This window comes from Gadus chalcogrammus, chromosome 6, assembly GCF_026213295.1.
Source record: "Gadus chalcogrammus isolate NIFS_2021 chromosome 6, NIFS_Gcha_1.0, whole genome shotgun sequence".
Lineage (NCBI taxonomy): Eukaryota > Metazoa > Chordata > Actinopteri > Gadiformes > Gadidae > Gadus > Gadus chalcogrammus.
The window spans coordinates 7,303,816-7,318,453 of NC_079417.1; the positions used below are offsets into that span (position 1 = coordinate 7,303,816).

Genomic DNA, 14,638 nt, shown 5'->3' on the forward strand with positions numbered 1-14,638 from the left:
GTATGCCGTTAATTGAAATTCAGCCTTAAAACGAAGGAGGGCAGTATTACTCTTTCGTAAATTTATCATAGCAATCTGGCTTGGAGGTTTGTTTCAGAATGTTTTTGTAATAGTATTTCATATGATAACAAATGAGAAAGTAATTGTCTGAATATATAAATATATATTATAATATAGATGAAACTGTGGATGATGTTGTTCATTTGGATAGGCCTTATCGTTGCCTTAATCGGTATTGTAGGCCTATTGTATTTTGAATAAATTACGAGGCATCGCGAAATATAACCCATAAATGCCTCTGTTTTAGCATTTATGAAAGTCATTTATGAATCCAGGAAAGTAAGCAGCTTTATCCCTACTTCACATGTAGGCTACTCATGACTGAGATTGAGTTCGGCTGAGTCCTATTAAGTTGTGGGCCTATTTATTTATTTATTGTTGCATTCCAAGCCTTGCACCCAGGGCGTATTTAATAACTGTCCCCTAGCATAAGTTAATTGTATCCCGTTACCCCGTTAGTTCGGTATTCTGGTGAGTGGTTGAACTGTGAAGATAATCAAAACATGTTTACGCGACTAATTCATGCGAACGCTCTTATAAACAAGAGCTATGAGGGAAAAGCATGGGCGTTTTAATAACTCTCTCTCTCTCTCTCTCTCTCTCTCTCTCTCTCTCTCTCTCTCTCTCTCTCTCTCTCTCTCAGTCTGTGTGCGTCTCTCTAGCTATCTCTCTCTCCCTCTTTCTGCATGTGTCCTCTGTGGTTCCAAGAAGAGTTTGATTTATGATATGGGAGAGGGGAGAGTTGTGGGGTGGATGGAGTTATACAAGTCAGACTGTGTGCTGGAGAAGGGCGTCTAAATAGAAAAGCTCAAGACATAAAGATCCCCACCCCCCAGAGAAAAATTTAACAAAGTGTTTCTATTGATTAACACAATGTGTGTGTGTGTGTGTGTGTGTGTGTGTGTGTGTGTGTGTGTGTGTGTGTGTGTGTGTGTGTGTGTGTGTGTGTGTGTGTGTGTGTGTGTGTGTGTGTGTGTGTGTGTGTGTGTGTGTGTGTTCGTGTGCGTGTGCGTTTGCGTGCGTGTGCCTGTGTGCGTGTGTGTGTGTGTGTGTGTGTTCGTGTGCGTTTGCGTGCGTGTGCCTGTGTGTGTGTGTGTGTAGATTCAGAACACAGTTTATCGTGATTTTCATTTGTGGGTCAGTTGCTCCTCAGCAGTGCTGTGCGTGTCTTTAATGTGCATCACCAGAACTCCTCTCTGATTGGTGGGGAAGGAGGCTGCGCTCCATAATGCATAGGAGAAGATCTGCTGCTGACCGATGGGGAGATGAGAGGAGCCGTTTCAATATGCCAGTTCAAAGCTTCTCCTTCCATTCATCTTCTGAGGGGCTGTTCCCTGAACTCTTCATCTTGGGGCTTACAGTTCGTTGGGTGTGGCATAGCTCAGCGCCCAGCCTTAATCTGCATGCGTAATGTGGGCAGTTTGTGAGGTATGGATGAGACTCTACTTGCTTTGAAGGTTTTCTTGACCATCGTACAAGGTCTGTCTCCTGGTTCCCGCAACCATCCTACCAGGAATGCTCTCAGTCACTAGTCCCTTTATTGAACATTATACATTGCAGTCATTAGGGAACAGGTGGAGGAATTGAGAAACTAGTAATGCCCCCGGATTTATCAGCTTGACCTGGGTTTCTGATTCTGTTGTTCTTGACCATCGTACCAGAACTGTTTCTGTTGTTCTTGATCATCGTACTGTAACTGTTTATGTTGTTCTTGACCATCGTACAAGGAATGTTTCTGTTGTTCTTGACCATCGTAGCAGGACTGTTCCTGATCTTCTTGATCATCGTACCAGGAGTGTTTCTGTTGTTCTTGACCATCGAACCAGGACTGTTTCTGTTGTTCTTGACCATTGCACCAGGACTGTTCCTTGTTTCCGGGGTTCATAAAGGGGGTTGAGACAGTGGATCCTGATGTTTTCCAATTGGGGGGAATCACGAGTGTGTTTCGACATTCTTCATGGGGTTTTTACTTCTTCTCACTCACCCTGCCTCGTTCACACACAAGAGCATGCACACAGGCACAAAGGCACACCACCGGCTCGCCAGCCGCTCCCTACAGTGCTGCCTCAAGAATAAAATCCATAGGCCACCTGGAGAGAAAATTGACCCGTCAGGTTAGCAAAGATATCCCTCTGGCATCACTCCTTCTCTCCCTCTCCCACTCCTTCTCTCGTCCTCTTTTATTGTCTTTTGTCTAACCGAATGCATTTTCTCTCCCTTTCACACGCTCTCTCTGTGTCTTTGGTGCTCTGGGTCTTTCTCCCTCACTGTCTCAGCATGCACTCTGTCCCTCTCCTTCTGTGTCTCTTTCTCAGTGGAACATCTTGGGAGCAGCCATTGTAGGCCTGCCTGCCAGTCTGTCTGAGTACAGGCTTTGTTCTGGGTGACAGAGCTGGGAAAGAGAGATACAGGGATCTTGTTAGGAAGTCTGAGCGTGGAGGGATTGGTTACTCTCTCTCTCTCTCTCTCTCTCTCTCTCTCCTCTCTCTCTCTCTCTCTCTCTCTCTCTCTCTCTCTCTCTCTCTCTCTCTCTCTCTCACTCTCACCATCTGTATCTTACTACTTTCGTTATTTCTCTCTCTGTATTTTACTCCTTTCTCTCTCTCTCTCTCTCTCTCTCTCTCTCTATCTCTCTCTCTCTCTCTCTCTCTCTCTCTCCCTCTCTCTCTCTCTTTTCTCTTGTCCAGTTGTTTGGGTTGTTACCTTTGTGAATAGAGTGAATGAATGAAAAGCTAAAGTGGAAAGCTGACAGCTGGTAGAGACCCTTAGTTGATGCGGATACTTCTCCCTATTGGTTTCCTTTAATCATATCATCTTCATCATCATCGTCCTTAATGTTTTCATAATCTTCTTCATCTTCACCATGCAAGCTGCATCACATGGGAATCCTCTGGCGCGGTTATGTAGTGTATAAAACACTGTCGAGGATCACTTTAGATGGAGGTCATGTTGTTTATAAAACATGAGGGGTACAGGGAGTGAGTTGAAGATTGATGGAACGCAAGATAATTAGTTGAGTGTGTGTGTGTGTGTGTGTGTGTGTGTGTGTGTGTGTGTGTGTGTGTGTGTGTGTGTGTGTGTGTGTGTGTGTGTGTGTGTGTGTGTGTGTGTGTGTGTGTGTGTGTGTGTGTGTGTGTGGCATATTTTCCAGATGACTTGGTTTCTATGGTCGGAACTGTCTGGACCTTATTAATTCAATTGGTGCCCACTATCTGGCCTTTCCCCCTCAGGGTAGACTCTGAACATGCTCACAAAACCTTTATGAATGACATGAACAAAGACCATTTTCTATGTGTGTGTGTGTGTGTGTGTGTGTGTGTGTGTGTGTGTGTGTGTGTGTGTGTGTGTGTGTGTGTGTGTGTGTGTGTGTGTGTGTGTGTGTGTGTGTGTGTGTGTGTGTGTGTGTGTGTGTGTGTGACTAGCCATTATAAACCATTTAAACATAGTGACATTGACAGATGTAAATGTCACCCGGCTGTATGATGGATGGATCTGCTTCCCATTTTTTTGTGTAGATCACTAGGTATAGGCTAGTAGGTGGATCTACATATGATGGCTGCTAATGATGATCTACGTCTGCAGTTTGTCATTGTGAACCAACATCCAGCCTGGTGATACAATAGGGGCCCTGTAATAGATGTATTCAAGAATGCATTTGAAGATGAATGAAGACAATAAGGCATTATTTATAATCCATCGCAGACAAGGCCCTGCTTTTGCCTCTCCCATTCCCAGAACCTTACTTTATCGTGCAACATGAACTTTTATCCTCTGTATCTGAAACGATGAAGTCCCAAAAAGGAAGAGACAACGGATAAACTTGTTCAAATTTAAATTAATTTAAAATAATCTTTGTTATCAGTCGTCAGAGTTCTAGGAAATCCAGATCTTATTTGATATAACAGTTGCTCAACTACCACAATGATCAAATTGTGGCCTCCACTGCAGGCCCACTTAACATACGTTCTCTTGATGATTCATATGATCTGTGTTGGTTGAATGGCAGGTGGTAGCTGTGGGCCACATCCTAAAGCGTCTGCCACTGAGGTTGGATGAGTCATGGCAACGAGGCCCATATGGCGCTAATACATAAGGCATCCATGCGGAAATCCCTCCCCTCGTGTTTGTGGCAGTGTGTGATGTCAAACAAAGTAAATAGCCAGGGGCATCTCCCGTCCGCCTCTCCCCTGGCTTCACGTCTGGAATAGGCCGCATGCTAAATTAAGCTGCATCTAGGGGCCCCAAATCACCGTCGTTGTCCCCTGTGGGCTTGGGTTGAAGCTTAGGGAAGAGGCCTCCAGCCAGCTGTTTCCCAGGTCGTCTCTTCTCCTCTATAGCACTGCTTCACGTCGGTTTGGTTTGGATTAATCTTTTTCATTTACTTTGAACAATGTCACACATCGGTTATTCGGCTGAGAACAATTAAATCGTGTCAATGCCAATATATACACAAAAAGTGCTTCATGACCGAAACAAAGTTTCTAATGAACCACTGGACAGCGCAGAGACAGAGCAATCAGAAAATGAGGGTTATTGTTTTTAATTAGGGGTCGTACATAATAGTGGATTATTCTATATTCAACGCAAGAAATGGTCAGAGGGTTAGAGAGACGGGAAGAGAGCGAAATTGTGTTTTGTTTGTGTGTGTATGCATGCGTGAGTGATAAAGTGCAACAATGCAAATGTCATTATTTGCAATGTTGCATTCAACAGAAAGTGTGAAATTTTACAAATAATTTAGCAATCAGATATTCTTATAATCAATGCCTAAAGAGCTGAGTAACCGATTTCTCCTTGATTTTATCTTTTTTTGTCTTGTTATGCCTCATCTATTTAACTTAACTAAAAAAAGCCATGAGGAAACGAAAGCTACCTTTCAGCTTTAAAATCAGAAACAGAGTTGACAGCGTAGACCAGCTTGTGCCTGACTGACTGAAAGGATACTCTGCTTTTTAAGTTATCGCACTTCCCTAAAGCGATGTTTTCATTGAAGCAAGAATACTTTTTTTTGTGAATTATTTTAGTTATTTCGTTTTAGTTATTCAACACATTCACAACCCCCCCCCCCCCAAAAAAAATTAATATATATATCTTGATCAAGATATATACATATGAAGGTGAAGGGGAAGGTGATGGACTGTACAATGTGTATTACTGTAAAACAATCAAATTAAGACAATGTCAAGGAACATCTGGAGCTCAATATCAACCAAGATGGGGGGGTTTATCCCTAGGACCTAATGACTCCAGATTTGATATACTGAACTCTCTCCATGAAAGGATGATGTCTGTTATGAATGAAGATTTAACACGAAGCCATGCCAGTCCATCTGTGCCTATGACTCACTTTAATCCCGCTACTGTGTATTGTGGCTGTGTGTGTGTGTGTGTGTGTGTGTGTGTGTGTGTGTGTGTGTGTGTGTGTGTGTGTGTGTGTGTGTGTGTGTGTGTGTGTGTGTGTGTGTGTGTGTGTGTGTGTGTGTGTGTGTGTGTGTGTGTGTGTGTGTGTTTGTGTATTTCTGAGTGTGAGAGAATGAGCAAGGAGGCAGTAGCATGACAATGGCCATACTACAGATTAATTAACATGTATTGGCATATATGCATTCTTTTGGATGCACTTTGATGATATTTGTGCATATTTAAACCTGAAAGTGTGAATATCCACCTAGTCCCCTGTTATTCATTTCAGCACTCGATATCAGACTGGGTCAACACAGTCGTTAACTACTTCTAACAAAAGTCTGATCCAACTTTACATGCAGGCCAAACCTTTTTGCTACTTGGCCCTTGCCCTTCTGTTCCCCATGTCAACCTCAAGCTTACAATGGTTGCTAACCCAAACACTTGCTGCACAAATCACTGTATTAAGGGGCGGCAGTAGTGGCAGTAGCTCAGGCGTTAAAATGGGTTGGCTGGTAACCCCAAGGTTGCTAGTTCGATCCCCAGCTCCTCCTAGCTGACTGTTGTGGTATCCCTGAGCAAGGCACCTAACGCCCAACTGCTCACGACGAGGTGGCTGTCGCCTTCATGGTTGACTCTGCTGTCGTGTATGAATGTGTTCAGGAATGTGTGTATCTCAGGCAATGTTTAAAGTGCTTTTGTCCAAAGCGCTATATAAATGCAGTGCATTTCCAAATGCAGTCCATTATTTAACAAGCTGCACTTCAAGTGCACTGTGTGAGTGGCGTAGTGTTTTAGAAACAGTGAATCTCAAGCACTGTAGTCTATCGAACACACTGTGATCAACACAATGACGCATGTTGTGTTCTGCAAGCATGTGGCGGTCTCATAGAAGAGGATGTACACATTCAGGGGTAAATATCAATAGCATGGGAGGTCAATAAGGGAAGGCAAACAGATTGATCCGACGATTGATCAGCCAAATAACCTGCGGCCATGTTGAGGTCGTCATTGGTCAATGGGCCACTCGATCAAGCACTGCTGGCTTCGAGTTGTTGAAATAATTGTGGACAGATTGACCATGGGACCTGATACTGAGTGGGATCTCAGGCAGCCATCATAAATGTATTTTTATTTTTATTTTATTTACAACTGTGTTGTGCTGTCTTGCTCCGGGTATGCTCATAACTCTGTAAAGCGACCTTGAGTTTGAGAAAGGCACTATATAAAATAAACATATTATTGTTATTATGTAGTCCTGCACAATTGACTTTCAACTATACCTGCGATTGTTGGAAGATTACAGTTTTTTCCTATCGTTTTCGGTCATGTACCCATACTATGGTCACTTTTCCCTATCACTTAACACAGGGGGCTTTAGAGACACACACCTCTGCATATCTGTTAACCTTTGGTGCAAAATGCACTACAACAACCACACCACAAACAATGCTGCCATAACTTAACACATGTTTCCTCTCAGAACACTATGACCTAAAAAACACTAACATCTTGAAGCATTGCCAATTGCATATATAAAATGTTGCTGTGTCCTCCAGTTTGGCATAGATTTCCTGTAGTGTTGCATTGAAAAAAAGAGAAAAAACACAGACAAACATTTCTTTGGACTACAGTAATAAAGTTTGTAATATTACAGTATGACAATCCAAGCCAAGTATCTGCTGACAGTGTTCATATGTCGGTTTACCTCCCACAAAAGATGTCACAATTGAGTGTGGTAAATGTACTGTAATTGTAAATACAGTAAATACTGTAAGTGTTTTATGAGAAACTGAGAATAACAATTTTCAGTTTTTGTAATGCAAATTACATACAGTAAGTACGTAATATATGATCCAGAAACAAATCACAAATACAACAGTTTTTTTCACTGTGCTTTACTTTTTGGAGATTTGTCACAGTGCAAGTGTTACACAAAACAGAAAATACATTACAAAGTCAAAAAATGTGTTTTAACAAAAAATGCAATGCACAAAACCTGCACATACTGTATATTACAGTAGCCCAACAGTGGCGCAGAATTGGGCTAATCCCTCCTATCCTTAACCTCTGTGTTTTGTACAGATCATTGTATGTAGTGTTGCTTTTACGTTAAAAAAGTAATTCCATGCCAATTCACCAAGAACTATGGTGCACAGGGGGGAAAAAAATCTAAATTACTGTAAAATAAAATAAATAAACTATAAACTAAATATTTTTTCTTATTCAAACATGTAACTTCATTTGTCTGTCCAAATGCAGCATCTTTCCATCTACAGTGATCTAAATTACTGTTAGGTTTTGAACAGAAAGTTCACTGTTTTGAACAGAGTATCTAAACATTGGTAAAATATGCTGTAGTTCCACAGCGTTTTGCCGGTAGTGAACATTGACTGGGGCAGGTATCCATGAAATTTGGAAGAAGGCGTCATTGCCAGCATTTGTATCTTAGCATAGGGGCAAGTAACCACAGTTTGGTTCACATGGTCTACTGGTATGCTCACTGTGTGAAGTGTTTAGGGAATGTGAACATGGTTTAGGTAAATTGCCTAAAACGATAGGAAAAAACTGTAAGCAAGCTTAAAGACAGAGGTTACGATGACACTGTCAGAGATTATTTTACCCATATGTGTTGTCAATAAGCCCTCCGTGGGAGACCAATACCCTTGTGTACGGCAGACCATCCATTCTGCTAACAGGAACTATTTGCATGAGTAGACACGTCAAACATACCCTATTTGGTTTTATGGCAGATATCTATATTGTTCCACTTCCCTCCCTCTGACAGTTATTTTGTTTCTCGTTTTGAGATGAATTATGGTGCAGTGCAGGACAGTCTAATTGGTCTCCGAGGCATAGGCCTATTTTAATACATTCAATGGGCTTGTAGCAGAAAACCTTATGAAGCTCTTATGTGATAATATCACTCGGATTCCACTGCAATACAATTCAAATATTACTCGTATTCAGTGTTGGGGAGTAACGGAATACATGTACCGGCGTTACGTATTCAGAATACAAATTATAACTGTATTCCGTTACAGTTACAATTTAAACAGTTTGTATTTGGAATACAGTTACATGGTTGAAATCAATGGATTACATGACGATACTTCTGTTTCAGCAGTTTATTCGTGCTTTCACACCAACAACATTTAGTGCGCACTAAACGAGTTTGGTCCCCTTGGTTCGGTACGTTTGCGTTGGTGTGAACGCAACCACCTCACCGAGTACTCCCTGCATTGCTGGTCTCGGTTCCTTCCATACGAACCCTGGTAGGCTACGGTTCGCTTGAGATGTGAAAGCGAACGCACCACAAAGCATATGCCTATTTGGACATAACAGGCACCCGCTCAGCCGCACGCATTATGGGAATTATTGTTTGATTAGCGGTACCTCCAAGACTAGCAGCAAATTGTCGGACCGTCTGGGAATTTGGACAGACACCCACATAAAACGTATGCTGGGAAACACACATAAAAATGCAGATGATTGAACGATCTTTTCTCTCTCGCTCTCGCTCTCTCTCTCTCTCTCTCTCTCTCTCTCTCTCTCTCTCTCTCTCTCTCTCTCTCTCTCTCCTCTGTAATAGCAAATATCTTTCGCATGAACATACCCTTGTTCCACTACAGCAAATTATATAAAATAGTTTAATTTCAGGGAGACTTGGGCCTAACACAGAAGAAGAACACACCACAATAGGCCTGTTTATTAAGCAGGATTTGATGCTGCATTCCTACACTTATAAAATGCAATTCAATGTTGAAGTAATCCAAGTATTCAGAATACAATACTCAGATTGAGTGATGAAACGGAATATGTTACATATGACATTTTTGGGCATGTATTCTGTATTCTGTAACTGGATACATTTTAAAAGTAACCTTCCCAACACTGTTTTTTGTAATGTCTTCAATGAATGCAATGCAAGAGTGACATGTATTTTTCCTCACAGGGGCCAGCTCTGCACTAAAAGAGACAAGAGCTGAACCTAAACTACAAACTCCTTCCTCCGAACCCCAGTGTCCCAGAATCAATAGTTACCTGAACGAGCTGCAATCATTTGGTGGAGATGGAGTCCTTGGGCTCACACACACACACACACACACACACACACACACACACACACGCACACACACACACACACACACACACACACACACACACACACACACACACACACACACACACACACACACACACACACACACACACACACACACACACACACACACACACACAAACACACACACAAACACACACACACACACACACACACACACACACACAAAGACACATAACACACACACCCCCTGGCCCTGGACTCAACGTCTTCTGGTCTCCCTCCTCCTCTCTGTCCCTCGTTACAGTACAGTATGCCGCGAGTGATGCGACGCGCCCGCTGGCTGGGTCCTCCCCCCGGTGTCTGAGCTGGGACACCTCCCCTCCCCGACACCCTTCCCCACTCCCACGTGTGTTTGTGATGTTTTTAACATGTTGCTTATGTGCCGAGGTGTTTTTTTCCTAATCCCTACACTGTGCCCCCCTTTGAGGAGCCTAGTTTGGGAAAGCCTAGTTTGGGAATTACCTTTTTTTCCCCCCTCGTTTTCCCTCTTGTTTTCTTTTTCTTATCTAATAATGAGGGTGCGCATGCGCCCCGATAGTCTCCTCATACTGTCACCCCACACTGTTTTTTCGACGGGATGTAACGGATGTAACTGGCAATTTCGTTGCTCTGTACTTGTGACATGTGCAATGACAATATAGTCTACTATTACTCATTTAATCTAAATACATTCATCGCAAAGCAAATTTTTTATTTGAAACCAATATTTTTTTCAGGATTAAAAATACTGGGGAAAAAAAGGTTTTATATTACCGTAGTCTGGCTGAGCGGAAATGGATCATTTTTAACCGGAAACGACGCTATCGAACAAGTACTTTTTTATTGTTTTGAATGATACACCCTTCCCCCTACCGAGAAAATACACATCATATCTTTAACATGTAAATCTTAAAATACTGTATAATTAAAGCTGTTGTAGGCCTATTATATGCTCATCAAAGGGTTCATTCATTTTGCGTTTGGTTGTTCATCCAGGATGTGGCAAACATCCTTTATGTTGGTTCTGAGGAGACATTCAAGGTCATTTCTTAGTTGTTACTACAACTAAGCATACATGAGGAGCTGGAAAATATATAAAGGAGACTTTGACATGTGTGTATAACAAAGGGGAATGCCCAATTGTAATAAACTAGATCTTGAGAAAGTCAAAAGGTAATACTTTGTTTAAAATAGTAGGCCTACATGTTGAAATTCTTTCCATACACGTTTTTTTATATACATATTTTTGAAACTATTAGGGGAACTAAGTCAATCATACAATGATGTTATTAGCACCTGATGGAAAAGGGCGATGTTTAAAATGCAGTAGTGAAAGCAAGTGGGGGTGGGAAATGTTGGGCAAGGGCTAAATCGACTGGTTACAAAACAATAAAAGGCTGTCAGAAAAGGTTTTAAAAGAAGAAGTCAAGGCAGAAAGCAGTCAAAGACACGGAGGCATTTAAGTCACTGGCACATTTTGGAAACGGTAGGCTCTCTTTTATTCACATTTACAATCTTTTCAACCGACAAAAAATAACAAACCCAGAACAATAAGGTTATTTTGTAAACATAAGTAAAATAACCTTTGAGGTGTGTAATTACAAATTGTCCTTTTAAAAAGAGTTTTAACCATTCATGACTACATCTCTGAACAAAGCTCAGCCATTTTCTTGTTTTATTTCAAATTTATACAGATGATTCTATTCTTTTTAAGTGGATTCTTAAATCAGTTCAGCTCTCTTGAATTACTACAATACAGTACCAAATGTGCAATTGTGTCAGTTAATCGACAGAATAAAAACCAATGACAAAAGTTAGTTGCTGTAATATGTAACCATATGTTGGCCATGAAAAATAAAGGGTGATCTTAACTAAAACACTGTGTTGTGTTTATGTTTCTTTCCTCAGGACTTTGTGCTGACCTTTATTCAACCATTGCCATAATGGATTTAGGGGATTATGATTCCGGCCAGTATGACAACTACACTTACAATGACGATAACGAGACCACAATATCGAAGGCCTCTTCCCTACCCATCACAGGGTGTTTTGATTCGATTATCTGCATTGCACTCATTATCATCAACGTCGTCATCTTCATACTGGGCTTCTGCGGCAATGCTGTTGTGATTTGGATCGCCGGCTTCAAGATGAACAAGTCGGTTAACACCACCTGGTACCTGAGCCTGGCCATCTCTGACTTCATCTTCTGTGCCTGCTTGCCCTTTGGTATCGCGAACTTGGCGATGGGAGAGTGGATATTCGGCCTGGTCATGTGTAAGCTCACCTCCTTCGTCATGTTCCTCAACATGTTCAGCAGCATCTTCCTGCTGGTGGTCATCAGCGTAGACCGCTGCGTGTCTGTGGCTTTTCCCGTGTGGGCGCAGAACCAACGCACCGTCAGGAAGGCCTCAGCCGTGGTAGTCCTGGCCTGGTTGATGTCCATCACGCTCAGCATGCCCAGTATGGTGTTCCGTGACGTGTCCGACCACCGAGGGAAGGTAACATGCGCCAACAATTACACCACATATAGACACAGCCATAAGTACGTGGCGTGGAGCCGCTTCCTTGGAGGGTTCGTGGTGCCCTTCTTGATCATCATCTTCTGCTACTCTGTCATCATCCTCAAACTCACAAAGAATAAGATGACCAAATCGACCAAACCCTTCAAGGTCATGTCGGCCCTCATCGCCACATTCTTCATCTGCTGGCTTCCATACCACTTCTTCATTCTGCTGGAGCTGAACCCCCACCAGTTCGATGTGGAGAGCCTCACCATTGGACTACAGGTGGGCACGACTATTGCGACGGCCAACAGCTTCCTGAACCCGTTCCTCTATGTGTTCATGGGCAACGACTTCAAGCAGAAGTTCAAGAGTTCCCTGCTCAACAAAATGGAGAATGCTATGGGCGAAGACGGCCGCACTCTCAGCCGGTACCTGTCCAGGTCCAGCTCTTATGACGCCAGGGCCTCTACACACATCTAGAATGCTCCAGCTTATGAACATTACCAACATAACATCTGCTGTCTGTGTCCAGATGGCAATGTTTTCCCAACTATAGCTCCTATACGTCAAATTGATTTGTCATACAAAGAATGTAGATGGGGACGGATATAGCGCAGTGGCTTACGTGTTTGACTTCAGCCTTAAGGGTCTGGGTTCGATCCCTCATGTACACAGCCTACCTGTAAGCATCTTTGACCAAGATGCCCAACCCCTTTCTACTCCTTAATGACCTGAATCTGTATTCACTGTAAATCATGTTGGATTGAAGTGTGGTAAATGTAAAATTGGATCTATAAATAATACATCATATATTTCTCAGGTAACCTAAGCTTAGTCCTGGTCCTAGCGGTTAGAGTTGTACAGAGTTGTTTACTTAATATGATTGTTCACAGGGGTATGTGGAATGTATACTTTTAATTTGAATGTCTTGTCGGTTAATAGCCATAATAACAGGAATGTGGATGTAGGAATTTTGTGAAATCATTATTGATATTTTAAGGAAGGAAAACCACTACAATTCTCTGCTGTTGTTTTTGCTGATAAAAAGATATTTGTCAAGGAACATTGCTAAGTTCTACATGAATATGAGAAGTATATAAATAGGTAAAGACAGTCATCGTCATAGCTGTTTAATTATCGTTTTTCACAAATACAATATAGCTAAATATATGACCAGCCAAACATCTAGGCATATTGTATAAGGTTCTTTCCTGTAATATGCGTTTCATAGAACTATTAGGTTAAAATAGGCATGCTTTATTACTTATTCCAATTATATTCAAATATTCCATAAAATGTTCTTTCAATCCTAGAATCAAAAGATCATGAACTTATGATTTCATTATCAATAAAAAAAATGAACCAGAATCAAACTGAGCCAGAACTTGGCTTGTGTCTGCATTATTATGAGTAATAAGATAATGAGAATAGTATAGATCGTCTGTAGTAAGGAAAAGTTTTTAGGAAACATGTGGCACATATTTACTATTCCTTCCACGATTTATACTGTCCATGAATGCAACGTTTATTTTACATCGATATTTTTGTAGATGCTAGGAAGAACAGCACTCGTCTGTGTACGAGGGATTGTTGATCAATAAACATTTCAATTTCAATTTCAATTTCAACCGTGAACCGTAAATATCACACGGAAAATGCTGGGACGCTTGAAACATAAACAAGCTAGCTGGCACAGAGGAGGGGAAACACGCTGACTCAATACACTGGTAGTTACGACACTGATTAGCGACACGCATGATGATATTTTTTTGGAATAAAGTTGAAATACCATGAAATATCATGTCGAGATTAATCTCGACATTTCGAGAATAAAGTCATCATGAGAATAGGAATCCTATTCTCCGGCAGGCCGAACCGGACCCCGACGTGAGGCGGATGGATCTTGCTTCGCCCTGAAGGGGCTTATTTTTTCGACAATGACCGGCGTTCTATACATTATCCTGCTTATTACAGGGCTATTTGACAATGAAAACAATACTTCACAAGGTGTGTATTTTTACAATTTATTTGTTACCATTCTTAGTGTTTATCAGTGCAGAGAAATTGTTCGCCAAAGATGTTGACGTCTTTTAGCAACCAAATATGCTTGGGTTGATAAGTAACCGAACTGCTTGCATAGCGGTATGAAAGATGTGAATCAGAGGCAAAGAATCCACTTTCCTTGACAGCGACCATTAAAAGTACAATTTCACCAGATCATCAACACAAGGCATTTTGATGAGACGTCACCCAAGTGAGACTGAATTAAGGTCTTGTTCTCTCCATATGATTTAATGGACATGTCGACATTAATCATAATAATAATTTCCAGAATAAAGTCGACATGATGTTTCAACTTTATTCCCGAAATGTCAAGATTAATGTCGACATTTCGCCATTAATCTCGTCATGGAAAGAAGAAAAATTAAATCATGTGTGTTCCTAATACGAGGACAGGGAATGAAATAATCGATGAAGGGGGCGAGATATGACATAAGACCTTAAAAACATTGAATTACTGTTGATATATATGTATTTGTATCACTTTATATATAGTTTTCTCCTT

At 41.5% G+C, this 14,638-nt stretch overlaps 1 protein-coding gene across 2 annotated transcripts; it reads left to right on the forward strand.

The window, feature by feature from the left end:
• Positions 1-10,969: 10,969 nt before the first annotated feature.
• LOC130384196 (chemerin-like receptor 1) lies at positions 10,970-14,049 on the forward strand. Of its 2 annotated transcripts, XM_056592300.1 has the most exons (3): positions 10,970-11,051; positions 11,474-12,066; positions 12,205-14,049. In XM_056592300.1, exons 2-3 carry the CDS (start codon positions 11,509-11,511, stop codon positions 12,550-12,552), a joined length of 906 nt encoding a protein of 301 aa, XP_056448275.1. In that variant the 5' UTR covers positions 10,970-11,051; positions 11,474-11,508; the 3' UTR covers positions 12,553-14,049. The 2 variants fall into 2 exon arrangements, with proteins under 2 accessions (XP_056448275.1, XP_056448274.1); XM_056592299.1 differs by having other exon boundaries at positions 11,474-14,044.
• Positions 14,050-14,638: the final 589 nt, after the last annotated feature.

Coding starts and splice junctions, on each gene's coding strand:
- LOC130384196 (XM_056592299.1), top strand. CDS start 11,509: ATGGATTTAGGGGATTATGATTCCGGCCAGTATGACAACTACACTTAC.